The sequence below is a fragment of the Calypte anna genome, chromosome 1 (assembly GCF_003957555.1).
Source record: "Calypte anna isolate BGI_N300 chromosome 1, bCalAnn1_v1.p, whole genome shotgun sequence".
Taxonomy (NCBI): domain Eukaryota; kingdom Metazoa; phylum Chordata; class Aves; order Apodiformes; family Trochilidae; genus Calypte; species Calypte anna.
In genome coordinates, this window is record NC_044244.1 from 49,395,104 (window position 1) to 49,412,483 (window position 17,380).

A 17,380-nucleotide genomic window follows, 5' to 3' on the forward strand; every position below is an offset into this window, starting at 1 on the left:
TCCATCTAAACCCACTTGCCATTCTGATGGGAGTTGTCTCAGCTCTCTGCATAATGGGCACATGAGTTACTGAGACCCAAACCACTCAAAAGACAGTGGCCAACAAGGTGCCAGTGAGTAGAATGGTAGCACAAGTCCTTCTCTTGGAGGCAAAATGGATCCTTAAGACACCCAAGGGCTTTAAAGGTTTCTGGCATAAAGCAGGGTCTGAGATGAGTTGTTAACTCTTTTTGCAGTTCTAGTTCTCCACAATTCTCTGCACTTCTTTCTCTCCCATAATCATGACAGCAGATGGGCACTTGGTCCTCAGACAACTGGTGTCATGAAACTATTCCCTGTGTGTTACGAACCATCACCTATAAAGGACACTATTAACACAGTGCTGGTGCCTGAAACAGAACCTGGTGCCTCCTGAATTTCAATACAAGCATCTCCAGTGCTTGCAGCAAGGGCCACCCTAGAGTCACAGACCCACTCATGCAAAGACACTCCAAGTTCAGCTCTGTTATAAAAGCAAAATTTTGTGCATTGAGAGGCACACTCAGACTTTTGCACTGTGTCTCCATTGTTCCTTTTCTTCATGCTGGCTTGCCCCCTGTGTTATACAGAGGCTAAGAGAGTGACAGTACTGGCACTCCTGCTGCACAACAACAGGGGTCCCACCATCAGCATGCCTCCTGGTGCACAAGTTCTGGCCAACACCACCTGCTTCCTCAAAGCCCTAGCAGAATTAGTTTGGTTTCAGAGGTCCCCTCCAACCCCTCTTTTGTAAGGCCGGCCCAGCCCCCTCCCTTACCTGTTGAGCATGTTGGACTGGTAGATCCTTTTCTCCTGGGTGTTGTAACAGCTGCTCTTGGGCTCAGGGATGAAGCTGTGTTCAGACAGCATGTCAGAAGCAGCCGTGGTGATTATGGCTATTCCATCCCTCACTCTGGCAGGAAGACCGTAGTCCCATTCATCGTATGAGACAGAAATGAGCCCAGTGGGGAACTCGGATGGCACTGTGTCTGTATCCCCTGCCACCAGGCTGGGCACGATCCACGTGTAACCATAGCCTGTCAGACCCACAGAGTTGGCCACCTCAAAAATGTAGGTGGCCTCTTCCTTTGTGCAGTAGAGGAGGATAACAGGGCTTTGGAGCTTCTTGAGCTGATTCTGGATCTTTGAGTCCCCATCATCCAGGGACATGTCCAACAGGAGAACCTCCTCCAGTTCCCAACCCACGAAGCTGTGCTCAATGGTACTGCGGATCTTGTTCACAAAGTCCTGGTAACCAGGGAAATAAGTAGTGACAATGGAGAAGATGTACCAGTCATATTCTTCCATGATGTTGAGCATGACAGAGGCTTGCTGTTCTATTGATGGGCCAAACTGGAAGAACATGGATGACTCATCCTAGAATAGGAAGTCAAAGAGAGGAAGAGAGAAAACAAGAATAGGTCAAAGGAAATAAACAGCATTCCTAGTCAACCCATTGAGCATGGGAGGGGTAGGCACGCAGTCAGAATCTCACACTTCATGTTTTCGCCAGAGCTTAAGGATTTTTAACTTTTAAAAATTTAAAATTTAAGTGAAGCAAGTGGGAAGGAAGTAAAAGCCTTTTTATGACCAGCTGTCCTTACTTTATTTTTAAGGGCAGGGTGCCAAAATTACTTAAAGGTTTCAAATGTTAGGCATGATTCTAACAGACAGAGAACAAGTGGTACTCAAGTGAGGGCAGAAAAAAAATATTATACAATCATAGAATAAAATTGTAGAATTATTTTAGTTGGAAAATACCTCAAGATCACCAAGTCTATCTGTCAACCTAGCACTGCCAAGTCCACCACTAAGCCATGCCACTAAGCACCAGATCTACACATCTTTTAAATATCTCCAGCGATGGTGATTCAACCGCTTCCCTGGGCAGCTTGTGTCAGTGTTTGACACAATTTCAGTGACGAAATTTTTCCCAATACCCAATTTAAACCTCTTCTGGTGCGACTTAAGGCCATTTCCTCTTGTCCTATCATTTGCTCCCTGGGAGAAAGGACCAGCATCCACCTCACTACAACCTCCTGTCAAGCAGCTGTAGAGAGCTATAAGTTCTCCCCTCACCTTCCTTTTCTCCAGGCTAAACAACCCCAGTTCCCTCAGGTTCTCCTTACAAGACCTGTTCACTAGATCCTTCACCAGCTTTGTTGCCTGTCTTTGGACATGCTCCAGCAAGTCAATGCCTTTCTTGTAGTGAGGAGCCAAAAAACTGAACACAGTAATTGAAGCAGCCTCACCTGTGCTGAGTACAGGGAACAATCACTTCTCTAGTCCTGATGGCCACATTATTCCTAACACAAGCCAGGATGCTGTTGTCCTTGGCCACCTGGTCACATGGGGTTGTTTTTACTCCAGTGCAGGACCCAGCACTTGGCCTTGCTAAACCTCATACAAGTGGCCTCAGCCTATTGATCCAGTCTGTACAGATCCCTCCTTAGAGCCCTTCTGCCCTCAAGCAGATCAACACTCCTGCCCAACATGATGTCACCTGCAAACTTACTAAGGGTTGTACAAATAGTCCACAGCTGCAGAAACTAAAGGCTATGATAATACAGGGCTCACCATCATCTTATATGTAGTATAAATGGGATATCCAGCAGCTCTGATTTTCATTTATTTTTGGGATCTAGTTTGAGTATCCAGACTGAAGCACAACTAGAATAGACAAAACCATTGGACACAATAGCTCTGAAATCCTCCAATGCAAGCTCCTTCCAAAGCAAGTAGTAGCACAAAGTGCTACAACTTTAAAAGCCCAATCTCAGAATATCATAAAATATACTAAAATGAACAAATAGATTTCTAAACTACCATGGGTTTTGCTTATCCTGTGTTTTAGAGAAATGTTAGCGCAATATTTCTCTTGATATTGCTTTTATATCCTTCTACCATACTAAGTTCATATTTGCAAAAATCAGAACTTCCACCATTTTATAATCTTCAAAACTCCAAGGGAGTTCTGTACAGATCTCAGCTCTCCAGTGGCATAATGCATGCGTTTTCCATCTTGGGATTTCACAAGATATCGCATTTTCAATTTGTGACAGATCCAGTTGAATGCTAATCCTTGCTTTTACCCAATTCACAATGGAAAGGAATAGAAAAAGCATTTCCCAATATGTGTCTTATGAATCAACCCTCTATCTTTTAACATCAACTGCAAACTCCCACTGACTTCTGTACAGTATGGTTAGATCACAGACAAATAAACAACAAAAAAAAGACAGAAGTAAATTATATCTCTCTGCAGAGATTCCCATTACAATAAGAAATTTCTCCAAATCTGATCTTCACTTTCAGGAATAAGATAGCAACCTTGCCTTTTCCTAGTGAGCTAGAAGACCTGAAACAGAGATCTAAAAGGAGGTAGTCAGGAGTTTCTGACAGGGAAACTCATTGTGCAGATGCCTTGAGACATCATCTCAAGATAGTCACATTTAGAACAGCTCTCTATCAAATCCACACTCCCACAGCCCAGCAGGTAAAGCTGTTTTTCAGCAGGGATGCCAGTTAATTGTTCATCCTTCCATCCATCCACCCATCCTTTCTTTACTCATGGCTTTGATTACCAATAGCCATTTTGTCTATTGGCAATATATGCCATAGCTCAGCAACTCCAGAATAAAAGCTCTGATCCTGCACCCAGCCTTAGGTTGTTTGTTTCTCCTTCCTAAACTCCCAGTGGGTCTCATCCCAGATCTCCATGCTTCTCCTATGTGGTCTGGTTATTAAACATTGTTCACTTCCTCCATGGAACTCATCAACCAAGTGTAAAAGTACTGATCATTGCTCACTGGAAAAATAAATACACATACATATACACACATACACATAAAAGAAGTGACAACAAATTAGAGGCAAGTCAAAAAGAGAGGAGCAGTACAGGAGCATCTCAATATGTGGCAAACAGCTCATGCTTTCTATCACTGGAATTCAATCCCTTTTCCCAGAATAGTACTCAAGAAAAGAACTTGTTCTTCCAATAAAAAAAATAATTAAAAAAACAACCACAACTTTATATCTTTGAAACTTACTGAGAAAATCAGGAAAGCCAGAGGAAAGATTACAATATTATCAGGGCATCCTCCATAGTTTAAAGGAAGCCTGAACAAGCATCTCCAATACTCTTCATAGCACAGTGTCTTTGAAAGCCACTTGTGACAAACTGAATGCTAGAATGGGAAGATTCAGTCTCACCCTAACATGAAAAGGCAAGGCAGCTACACTGGTGGCTATAATTTATTTTTATATTAAATTTAACAAAATATTTTATACACTTATATATAAGAACCTCTGAACTGACTGCAATTTTCCACAGTTTCAGCAGGAAATTTAAGATTGGAAGGATCTGTCTATTGAATTGCAGGAATATTTGACCCACACCATCTTGAAGTCTTGTCTGAAAAAACAGTGGGTGCTTTCCTCAATGACAAATAGGACTGGGAGATGGTAAATCCACAAGTATTTCAAGGCTGTATGCACACACAGAGGAGTGAGTAGGTGTGATTGTAAAGTACAGGGAGTACTGCCCTCCCCATGATTTTAAATAGGGTCAGGTGCTCCAGTTTAAGTGCCCATTGACAGTTTGTTCCATATCAGTGGAACAGCCTAAATGTTAAAGGAAATTCAGCCCCAAAGACTCGAGGAGAAAATTCAGAGCTCCTCACTAACGAGAGTATATCAGAACATCAAAAATCAATACACCAAATAGACAGCTTTATCACAGTCCAGCTAAACCATTCTCCACTGAAAAATGTCAGCATCCTTCCTTGAACAGCACAGACCACTTGGCTGTGCATGTAATAATTGCTCTTGAGCAACTACTTGTATTTTTATTACAGAATCTTCAAGTAGAGGCAACTTCTATTCAAAATGAGAGCATTAGAGAAGTGCAAGACAATTCATCTTTTTGCTTGCCAAGGTGCCTCTTGGCTCCTGATCACCCCAATACTTTGTCTAGCTGAATGTTCTTCATTCCCTCAGCACTTAGAAAAGAGACGGGCAAGGAAGGATGGACAATGGTATAGGGGAAAGTGTTCTTCTCAAAATAAATGGTAATTGCTGATAGAGCTGAATGGGAATCTCAGTGAGTGCCTTTTGGGGGAAAAAACCTGAGAAAAATACCCGAGAACAAGAATTTCTTCCCTCTCCTTATTTTTGATCACACCTGGTGGAAAGTCAGAAAGAAAGAGAAGGAGCTGAAAGAGAGCCACAGGGCTACCCGACAAAGTAGGAATTTGACCTCACTGTGGTGTCACTAGAAGTAGATCCAAGGCGGGGGGCTGGGTTTACCATTTATACACATATGTACCCCACAGAATCATTACTGCTTTATTACAGTCTAACACCAAAAAAGGAAAATTTCACCCCTCTGGATATTAGAGGCTTTTATAGAACATCACAAGCTCCTATTTTTCTCCTGCAGAAATTTCACACTCTCCACCTCCTTTTTTCACCTTGGAACAGCCAAAACATGGTTCAGCATTTCCATTGGGAGACAGATTTAAGTTTGAGATACAGGAGGGTTTGAGTTCAAAGCAGAATAAGTCCTGTGCATTGCATCTCATCCATGTGGCACACAATTCCCTGACTACAGAATAAGTTTGTCATAATCCTGTAGCCCTTTCACCTGCAAGCCCAGGCTCCTCATAGCTAACTACTGCAAGTGACATCAAGATGCTGCAAGGTGTCCCTCACCCAGTCTGAAAGAGTAGAGGCTCCATTACAGAATCTCAATGCCTTCATAGATCCTAGTACTCCCCCACTGTCACCCTGCAAGGTCAGGGATCTGTAGTTTGCAGAGCTGAACTGGAGGTGGAGCTGATCAATAGACACAGCACCACTCCCCAGCTGACAGATGGCTTCCCACAGAAAATCTGCTCCGAGTTTACCAATGCTGGGACAAGTATTGCCTCCCCCTCCTGCACGTTTAAAGCCCTCGGATAAGGAGGGTGGATTGCATATGGTGTAGGTGCAAAAACACTCACTGTGAAGCCTCCCCTTGGAGACTGGTAGCTGGCAAGTACCTAGGTGGATGGAAGAGAGTTCACAGAGGTGGCACAAGGTTTAGAGAGTAACCAAATACTGTTGTCACCACTTCAAAGTTGCCCAGTGCCTTCTGTCCCTCAAGGGCAGGCTTATACAGGTATCACACAAAGGCCAGGTCTGATTCACACCTTACCCCAGATGCAGCCCCTTGGTGAGGCTACAAGGTGACTATCAGAGCCCTTCTGCAGCTGCACTTCTTAAAACCAGTCACTGCTATTTAACAAACTATTTACCTCAGATGTGGCATAAGAGGTCCCCAGGATGCTTTTCTCACAAGTTAGCAGTCTCTCTGGATGCCCCAGGCAAGCAAAAGTAGTTACTGCCTTACAAACAACATCCTAGTACCCAGAGCAAAACTGATTCTTGGCATGGGGCTGGCAGACTAGAGAACATCCCTAAAGCAGAGGAATGCAAGATCCTCCAAAATGGTTACAGAGAACCAGTCATCTTGAGGGACTAGAGAGCCTTTCACTGAGCCACAGTGCAACTGCTGACTTGGGGAGTGAGGAGATCAGCACTTCCATGCAGCTTGTCTGAATGTAATCTGGTTTTGTGCACTGTGTTCTTGATTACTGGGCCGTGAACAGATTTTTGCTACTGGTGGCAAATTCCTTTAGCTCCAGCCCAAGTGCCAGGCCCCACAAGAGCCAAGTGTGCCAACTTATGCAACAAGGAATTTTTGAGTGAGGAGTAAGTCAATGTGTTTGCTTCTCGGATTTGGAGAAATAAACCATGTCTTTGCAAAATACCTTCGGCTGCTGCCTTTGCAGTGGTGGAGGAGAAATACAATTTGTGCTTATCTGGGAGCAGCCCCTTTTTATTAGGCTTTTGGGAACACCAGTATACCTAAGCCCATTTGCTGCTGCATTAAGCTTCTCACACAGCCATGATTTAACAACTAGGGTCTGCCCTTTCCTTCCTTTCTAATTAGTGAAGACGATCCCACAAGATCCTAACAACTTAAGCCACTATCACTTTCCAAAGCTCTCCTCTTCTCATTTTGCTGACTTAGAAGTAAAGCATATGTGTCCCTAGTTGTCTCAATTTGCAAAGTTCCTCTATGACCTGTAGACAAATCACACAGGCCTCTTGTTTAGACTTTAGCCCTGCCTACCACCCATTCTGTGAGGGCAAAAAGGAGTGAGCAAGCACCAATATCTTCTGGGAAAACATAGACCTTAATTTCCCTACCTATGTATTTCTTCAAAATTGACACACCACTGTGTACCTATTTGTCACAGTCCTGGTGGAATACCTGATTCACTGGGAGTTTTATTGTTTGTGATGGAAAATGCCACAACAGTTCAAAGTCTTATAATTAAATTTTCTATATTTCTGAGTCCCATTTGTTATAACGGATCTGACAGGAAATCAAGATCTTCGTTGCTTAAGTGTTCATTTACTCCTATTTATTCTTACCACAAATGCATCACTGCCTCAGGCTAGCCTGCAGTCAGAATCTTCTGCCTGGTTTTTCTGTCCAGATTTAAATTTTTTTTAAACAGTCATTTTCAATGACTCAATACAACATAACTCTTTTTAATATAATGTGCTGCATCATCCTATGCAAGTCCTTATCTTGAGAGTTTTCAGTAGGGTCTATAAGAACCCACTAACAGTACAGCCCTAGCATAATGTTCCTGTGGTGCAATTGGCACCTTGAACATCTCTGCATCTCTTTTTCACATACATGCTCACATTTCCACAAATACACATACAACAAAACCTACTCAAAATAAGGTTGCAGCACATTGGACTATGTAATTTTTATATGACTCTGCCTATATGACTCTGCCTATATGACTCTGCCTACTAAACTACTGTTTAGTAGGATTTCAAAAGTTTCCTGTCTTACTAGAACAGTTTCCCTGGGTTATTTTACTGATTTTGGCTTGCACTGCAGATGGAGCAGATGACCTGCAATCCTTTCCCAGTGCTCTGATTCACTGATGAGTGAATCGTTTTTGTGAAAATCCTCAGAGCTGCCCTGGGAATGTGCCATCAGTGGGAAGTTCAAATTTTTTAGCTGCAGAAACATGGTTTACATAACTGTATCATTTGTCAGCTCCCTTCCTTATTTTCATAGTAACTACTGAATGCACCTGTTTTATTTGACAGAATGATATATAGTTCAGAGGTGACAGTTACAGAGAACTGATTACAGAAATTGGTGAATGTGTGAAAGGGAGAGACCCAATTCACTGTCCCCACTGGTGGAAAGGCAGGCAGGATATACTGTGATAAATTAGTGGAGAGCTGTAGGTGCCCTGTTTTACAGGACAGTGTGTTGCTGTCCTTCTGGTCCCTGCCAGACAGTGCATACAAGTGGACAAGAATGAAGATCTGAGGCAACTAGGAGAATGGTTGTTGACTCTCTAGGTCATCTCTGAAAGACACAAGCCCTGTAACTGAGTAATTGAGATAAGGAATCTAGAGTTGCTAGTGTAGGTTAATTTTGTTACCCTGGTAAACAGTAACAAATATACCAGCTTCATATGTATAATGATATTAACCATACTCATACAGGACATACACAGATCCCAGTCATGGCTTGGACAGTCATCTCTGTGTAGCAGTGGAAAAAGAACTGCTGCAGAACCCCAGCCCAGGGGCAACCATGTAAATGCTCCAGCACCAAAGATTCCCAAGAGCTGCAATAAAAAGTTCTCTGATTAAAGATCGTTCAAGGACTAAAAACAGCTAATTGATTTCCACTTTCCACTTAAGGGTTCACAGAAATAATTCATTCAAAGCATTCTGCAATGCAAGGAGGCACAAGATACTTTAGATTCTATAATCTTGATTTTAGGATTGTTGCACTCCATTCCACATGCAGTTAATAAAAACGATACAAGAATCAAACACACCAGAGTCATTATCTGACATGTATAATTCAGGGGGAAAAAAAACCCAAAAGTTGCTTGAATAAGGAGAAAGTGCATAATTTATGAATTTTACACACAATTACTGGCCAAAGAGGGCTACTGTATGATGGTATGCCATGCCAGCTTCTCAGAGCATCACATAAGGATGCCAGCACTTTTCCACAGCAGTGAAATGGCAGTTAGCAAGCTGCTAGAGTTTTCACACCAGGCTAATTGCATTTCCATTTTCACCTCTGTATGTGTCTGCTCCTTTGTTTGATGAGCTCACATGGATAGATTAAACTACTGGTCCTTCTGCGTAAATTCTTTCCATCAGGTGTCCTGTTATACCACACTAGCAATCTAGACAGACCAGGCCTAGACCCCCTGTCCCAGCTCTGAGAAGCCCACTAGGCTGGCTTAATATCCTAATTACATTGCCAGCTAATATTAGCTACAGAAAAGTCAGATTGCCCCATTACTCATCCATACAATTACATCATGGTGCTGGCCTGGGGCTTCTTTTCTGGATGTCTTACCCTCCAGACTAAGGACTGAATTTTGACTGTAAGCTGAATGGGATCTCATTGGTATAGTCATGCTAATCAATAACAGCCATAAAACTATCCAGCACTCTTTTAAAAAAAAGTCCAATCACAGTATTTGGCAAGATGTCATTGAATATATTTCTCAAATCAACTATGCAAAGTGGAATACAATTTCTTTTTATCATTCCTAATTTAACTGCTCTTCTATTTCATCAAGTATGCCTTTGGTCTCTTATTATGAGCAAACCTTATTATAAACTGAACCTCCAAAGGTTTACAGAGCCTATTTAGATAAGCCCTGGAAGTTCAGCATAGCATCCAATGCCCTCTGAGCCCCTCAGGAGCTGAATATCTCCTCTGACTGTGGCCCAGATGTAGGACAGGTCAGAGTTTGTCTCTGAGGGCTTCCGTTCCCTCTCTTTCTCATGAAGTACAAACACCCTCTTTTACTCAAATTCTGAATTGTTTACTTAAGCGTTAACCTTTTGCAGGCAATGCTGTTTGTTGTTCAGCATCCTAACATGTGGCACCTGCAGATCTGGTGGTGCCAAGGTCTACTCAGCCTTTATGGACAAAGTGAAGTTGGCTGTGCCCAGGTTCTGAGGTGGCCAAAGCACAGATGAGGCAAAGGGACACACTACACCCATTTTTAAAAAGGGTAGTAAGAAAGACCCTGGAAACTAGCAACCTGTCAACCTCACTTCTGTGCCAGGGAAGTTCATGGAGCAAATTCTCTTATAAGGTCTGATAATAGACAGGAAGGTGATCCTAGACAGCCAGCATGGATTCACTAAGAGCAAACCATGCCTGAAAAACATAGTCACTTTCTATGACAGGGTAACTGCACCAGTGGACAAGGGATGATCTATCGATATGGTCTATCTGGACTTCTGCAAGGCCTTTGGCATGGTCCCTCACAATATCCTACTCATCGAGTTGTAGAGATATAGATTTGATGCGTGAACTGTTCAGTGCATAAGGAATTGGCTGAATGGTCAGATCCAGAGGGTAGTGGTCAATAGCTCAAAGTCCAGATGGACACTAATTACAAGTGGTGTCCCTCAGGGATCCATACTGGGACTTGTATTGTTTAATATTTGTATTAACTACATAGACAGTGGAGTTGAGTGCATAATCAGCAAGGTTGCAGATGACTCCAGGTTGAGTGGTGCTGTTGATAAGCCAGAGGTACAGAATGTCATCCAGATGGACCTGGACAAACTTGAGAGGTGGGCCCAGGTAAATGTCAAGAGGTTCAAAAAGACCAAGCACAGGGTCCTGCACCTGGGTCGGTTGCCCAGGGAGGTACATGGGGCCTCATCTCTGGAAATATTCAGGGTGAGGCTTGATGAGCAATCTGATCTAGTTGAGGATGTCCCTGCTTACTGCAGGGGGGTTGGACTAGATGACTTCTGGGGGTCCCTTCCAACCAAAATTATTCTGTGACTCTTTGATTCTATAAAGTAGTCAATTCAAAGTAATATTGTGTTAGGACTTACCTTTGAATAGAGGCTGGCCTTTTTAACCAGTTTAGACCATTTTCAACACTGATACAGCCCACATACCCTTTGGATCAAAGCTCCTATTCCTCAGAGTGCAAGTGGGCCAGCAGCTGAAGGAAAAGGCTGTGCAGATGTGCCTTCTGCTTTCCTTAGGGCAAGGAGCAATGAAAGAAAAGCCCAGTCAACTAACCAAAAAAACCTTTAGACTGGGAGAGCTCTCTGGCAAGGAGAAAAAACAGGAGCCAAGTTCCAGGTCACAGACTCTACCCACTTCTGCTTCCCACTACCCTGTACCTGCCTCTTCTCTAAGAAGGACATAACTGATGCTCTGAATATTACCCTTGTTTGGTTTTGATTTAAATGAGAAAAAACAATAAAAAGGAAAGCAAAGGTCAGCCCACCACCGCTCCCGTCCCAGTTCAGCAGCGGAGTTTCCCTAGCAACTACACACACGTAGCACATGTGTGCTGTATGCTCCCCGGTGCCAGCCGGCTGCCTGAGGGAGGCCTGGCACCGTTTATGGCAGCTTGGGGCACTGAGTGTTGCTACCATTGCCCCGAAGAGGAACTTGGCCCAGGTCAGCAGGCTGGGGCTGAGGAGGAGGAGGGAGGCTGATGGGCCACCTGCCCGGATCTCTTGTGTTAGGTGATGAGGGGCAGCCAGGAGTCAGGTCATATCACAGAACCATAGAATGGTTTGGGTTGGCAGGGGCCTTAAAGATCATCTGGTTCCAAACACTCTGCTATGGGCAGGGACACCTCCCACTAGACCAGGTTGCTCAAAGCCCCATCCAACCTGGCCTTGAACACTTCCAGGGATGGGGCACCCACAGCCTCCCAGGGCAACCTGTGCCAGTGTCTCACCCGCCTCACAGTGAAGAATTTCTTCCTAATACCTGACCTAAATCTACCTTCTTCCAGTTCAAAGCCTTTACATCTCATCCTATTACTACATGTCCTTGTAAAAAGTCCCTCCACAGCTTTCTTGTAGGTCTCCTTCAGCTACTGGAAGGCTGCTCTCCAGAGCCTTTTCTTCTCCATACAGAGCCCTTCATCTTGCCCACCCAGGCTTCCTTCTCCAAAGCTGGTTCCTTACTGTCTCAGTGTTCCTTGGTGCTGTTTTCCTTGAGAGGAAGGTGTGGAGCGTATGTGCTACTGTCTTTGTTTCCCTTCATTCATGCACTGCTCTTTCCTGGGTATTCAGTCCCACAGCTACAGCCAGGTTTATTCAGTTAGCCCAGGTCACTGGCTCTCTGCCATGAGGCTGCCACAGAACTCAGAGAGCAGCCCACTTTAGCCTGGGAGGAAGCATTCAGTCATTTCATACAGCTTTCTGATCCATGCTAACCTTCACTGCACCCTCCCAGTCAGATACTATCACTTTGGAAAGGAGGTGCTGCTTGCTCAGAATACACCTTCTCCCTCTCTGGAGCTCTCCCAAACCTGACTCACCCCAGCTCACTCCAACCTGTATTTTACAGCACGGGCTGGGACAGGAGCAATGTCGAACCCTTGCTCTGTAGCAGACAAGAAGTCAAGTCTGTGTGGTGCATTTAAGACTGATTTTACCACCTTCCTAATGCTGCTAGGATATTATAAAAGAGCCTGGACATAAAATGCCTAAACATTACCCTGGTATATTTTTGTTTGGACATGCTGCTGGCAAGCAGCTGCCACATTAGCACATAGCATGTATGCACCAGGGAGCAGGAGACACAGAAACCATGAGCTGGCCCTAAAGGATCCTTGCATTAGCACTGTTTGGAAAATCCAGCTCATGTCCCACAGCACTGCTATATCAGGAGACCTAAATAGTACACATATCAGCCTGGATCACCCTGGTGACACTCCCAGTTTCAGATCTAGCAGGGGATTCCCTGAGGAGAAGAACCAGAGATGGAGCCCTGAACCAATGGACCTAGACTCTGGATTGCTTTGGAAAGTGATCGTATCACTGAAGTGTGTTACAAGATTCTTTCACTGGAACAAGCAACACAGATATCAAAATGCAGCCTCATTCATCATGCTTGAAGACCTCATCCCCATCATAGCTGGCTTTGGCCATAGCAAGTTACCTCTTGTGCTCCAGAATGAATGAGAGCATGGTAGCACCTACATTCTCTCTACCCAGCTCTTTCCTAACAACCAGTGAGCAGTGACTCTGTTGGGAAGCTGCTGTCATGCCTGTCTTGCTTATCTAATTGATTCACAAAGTTTTAAACGATTATCGATTCTCCGCTTCCCCACTGTGGAGACTTTGAGACCAATAAAGCACATGGAGTTATTTACACAGATATTAGAAAGGAAAGAAGCTCCCTCCTCAAATGTTCTTTTTGAGCTCCCATCTCTTAAGTCTGAGAAACTCAATAGGGGGTTTCCTACAGCTTTACAGACAGAAGCACTCACAAATACACAAAGTACTCTGCACATAAACATGCCACCCAAACATTTGCAGGATGTTCTGCCACATCCACACTTGGTGAATTATTGCTTTCTATTACCTAGTATTGGGATCATATCTTTTTATTTCCTTTTCTTTGCCCTGATGATTAACATCCATTTGCCATATCCCTTGCTGCAATGAGACTGAGCCAGAAACTGTGGCAAACTTCCTGTTCAAGGAAAAGCCAATGCTGAACTTCAATGAAATGGATGTTGTTCTTGGTAAAAGACTGAACCATAGACTTGCTGAGCTAGAGTTCACAGTTTTCCCCACAGCTCCTGAAACACTTCACAGTCATGGTTGCTGTCATGATTGGTGTTGTAAGGCCCATTACATCTGTCTCCATGATATAAACACATGAACATTTACAGTCCTCAGGGTCTGATGAAGAGGATTTGGGAGAGAGAATCAGTCCATCTGACTTTGCAATAAGGGTGCTATGAGTTCAGTTCTGTAATTCTTTTTGCTTAGGTGGTGAAAGTCAAAAGCCCATTTCTAGTCAGCTTAACTCTGTGCTGGAGCACACATAATTGCATTCATTTTTTTTTTCCCTATACTTACCTGCACATTAGAAAAGTGTCATCTATATATTCAATATGCCCTTGACATGACTTAAAAGCAGCAGCATAATAAATAAGATGATGCTCTTTTTGTACTTGATTTAAAATTTTTCTATCCATATTAGGCTTTGTACTTTTTTTTAACAAAACCCCAGGCTGGTGCTGAACTGCCATATCTTTTTCAAGATCACACACGCACTGAGATTTCTGTCAAGGATCAGCACAGCAGAGAAAGGGATTGATGGAGCAGCAAAAGACTTTGCCACTGCTGGCCAATAATAATAAGAGTAATAAAAGCATCTAAAAGAATAGAAGCCAGGGTAAAGCATGTAAGGTATAGAAATAGCTCTTTGACTGACTCAAAGGCAAAGCTGATGCATCTTGTTTTCCTGCATCTCCCGTTGTCTGTCCTCTTTCTTAATCACACACTCTAGCACAACGGGGGAGTGGGAGTAGATGGAAGCATCAGCAGGAGCTACAGAAAACCGGGGAGAATGAGCTATTCAGCCTGAACATTGCCTGGCCAGGGCCCGTGACAAAAGATGAACCAATAATGATATGAGAAGGGAAAGAAAAAGCCATGACCAGCACTGCACCTTGTGCAAGAGCTGTTGGCTGCAATGCTTTGTTTTTTCCCTCCACTTTGTATCATTCTGTCTCATTATTTTCTGTCTTCTTGCCTACAGCTGCCTCCAGGTTCTTCATTGTGTGCAGGTGTGTGCGTATATATACACATGGAACACATATACATAAGGAATTCTAAATGCAGGATGGCTCAAGATAGGCAAATTGCCTCATCTCCAGTATGGTAGCTCCACTCTAATTCAGGCTGGCAGTACCTGTAGTGAATTAGCTTCTGACCATGATCCCTATGAAATGAGGTGATGGTGCAGTCCAGCTTCACTGAAGATTGGTATCTACATCACCACACATGCGTTCAGAGCTAATTAAGCTGCAGGTTACTGCTCTTAGAAAAGCCAAGGATTACACAGGCTGCCTCACTACACAGACCTGGCCACAGCCCAGAGGATGAGAACTTTCATGCCTACAAATTTTGGATGAAAGCATTGAAGATGTGGTTTTAACATACTTCATTCTTTCTGGCATCAGGACTCATCTTTCATGGAGGCAAGTAGTCAACTAATCAACTAATTAGTGAACAATAAGGGGATCTGGGTTAAAAAAAAATCCTGTCTTTCCTTCAGGCAGGTCAGAAGAAGCATTACGTATAAGAATGAAATAGCCACAGAAAGGTTCGTTTGAGGGTGCAGCTCAGTTGTTTTTTTTTTTGCTAGTAGAAGCAGTGCCTTTTGTTCTGTTCATTCAAAACCTCTGAGTATGAGTATCTGTCTTCTGAGACATACTGAGCTGAAAAATCTTTCCTTCACATCTGATGGCCAGTGCAAGGAGCTCAACCTTTTCATTATCTCAGTGGATGCAGGATGTGTATATTCCTACACTATGCATCCATCAGCACTGCATAGAAGCCTGCAGCAGTAGCAGTGCACCCTTCATCTCAGAGGTTGTTTTCTTCTGTGTGAAGAGTGGAAAAAACAGAGTTTAAGAACTGTGGATGTTCATCATCTTGACATCAGGACTCTTCAGGGTGTGCAGCCTTGCAGAATGGGCATACTTGGTGAATGAAGCACACTGTATAGGAAATATCTCCTTAGTTCTCTACAGCTCATTTGGTGTCCAGCTGCTCTTGTTGCATTACCCAGTAATTTCTAAAGGGCTGACAGTTGATCTCTTTTTTTCCTTTCACCCATCAGGTTAATTCCACTAACTTCAAAACCACACCATACTCTCCTGGTGGAAGTGAGGATGTGTTCAGGCTCCTCATGCATTCAGCAGTAAGCTGTGGACAGAACCTCTCTATTCATCAGTGGGAAAAGATGGCCTTTACAGGTATCACTCGCTGGCCTTCCTTCCCATGGAATTTCTCTTTATGACACAGCTCTAGGATATCCCAGAGAGGAAAAGTATGCAACATTTTTACATATTTACATACTTAAAATGTACATTCCCCATGTATACATAAAGGCCTGAGGATCTTGCATCTCCTTTTTCACAGGGAGCTTTCTGAGAACCATTAGGTCCCCCGCAGTTGTATGTTGTGAAGGACGTCGCACAGCCCACTGATCATTTCTGCTTTTCATTGCTATACAGCAGCAAATGGTTGGTGCCACTTGCCACCAATCTTCCCCAGAAGATTTTCACTTCACTCAACAAGCACCATCATGTCTATTAGAGTGGAGATTAGTCACATGAGCCCTGCCAGCCTTGGACTCCGCTCTTCTCAGGGCTGTCCTAAATAGGGCAATTTACTTCCTTACACAAGTTCAATTGTGTGTTTTGGACTTGAAGGAAGGAAGTCCTCAGTCCTCTGGGGGCACTGACAGCAACATTTTAACAGCACACAGTGAGGGTGCCCTACTGTTTATACTCTAAACTAAAGATGAACAGCATTTCAGGTGGAAGCAGGAGTACTCTAAGCAGGCAAGCCATAATCCCTCCTGCTGGGATGTGGAAAGTAGATATAAGCTGGTCCCATTCTTGGTAGGAGATTTTTCAGGACTGTAAGCAGGCAACAGCTTCCATCCTACAGCTTGCACTTAAACCACCTCCACAGAGTTTAACAGCATATTACAGTCTTTATGGACTCAGAAGAGAAACTACTGCTTCTTGAAGCACCAAGAGCTTTTGCTTCAGCTTCTAAATGTTTTCACTTAAGTGCTCCCCACCAGGTACTGAATGAACTAGGTATTACAACTGAAAAAAATTTCATTTAGCAATTTTTTCTTCTCAGCTGGTGTACTCAATGCAGAGGGAATACAACAGACAAGATCTCTTTGCTCACCCATATCTACATAAGCTTGTTTTAAGCACATGGTATGATTGCTTCAATGTCCCAAAAACAGCCTCCTCACATCACCACAATTTTCAAAACCTTGCCTGGACTGTGTAATGCCACAGCCTCATGTCAGAGATGCTAGAGCATAGACAACAGAGTAAGCCCAGAAGGCACAGCAACACATTGCAGAAGTATTATCTTGGATCCCTGAAGGTGAAGAGTAGTTTGAGCCCAGTCACTGAGCTAAAATTGTGATGATGTGATTGTACCACTCCTAGAACTACCCTGCTGGATGCTACCTAAGGAGCTATGACCTCCTCAAGACTCACTCCCTTCCTGCTATGCCTGTGCACTCCAACATCTCAGGGTGCTTCCCACCATGGCTGCCCTGGGTGACTTACCCTTGCTCTCTGCTCCCTGGACTCCCATTGCCTCCACAACCTCAGCAGAGGTTGTTCACTGCTGTCCATGACCCAGGGAACATCTTACACCTCTGTATCTCAGGCACACCTTGGACCCTTCTCCTGTA

General features: G+C 43.7%; 1 protein-coding gene across 1 annotated transcript in view; it reads right to left on the reverse strand.

Moving 5' to 3' along the window:
- Positions 1-17,380, reverse strand: part of GRIN2B (glutamate ionotropic receptor NMDA type subunit 2B) — a 207,298-nt gene that overhangs the window by 115,796 nt on the left and 74,122 nt on the right. The window contains exon 3 of the mRNA XM_030454676.1: positions 797-1,395. Coding sequence (XP_030310536.1) covers positions 797-1,395 — 599 coding nt within the window. The remainder of the gene's footprint in view (positions 1-796; positions 1,396-17,380) is intronic.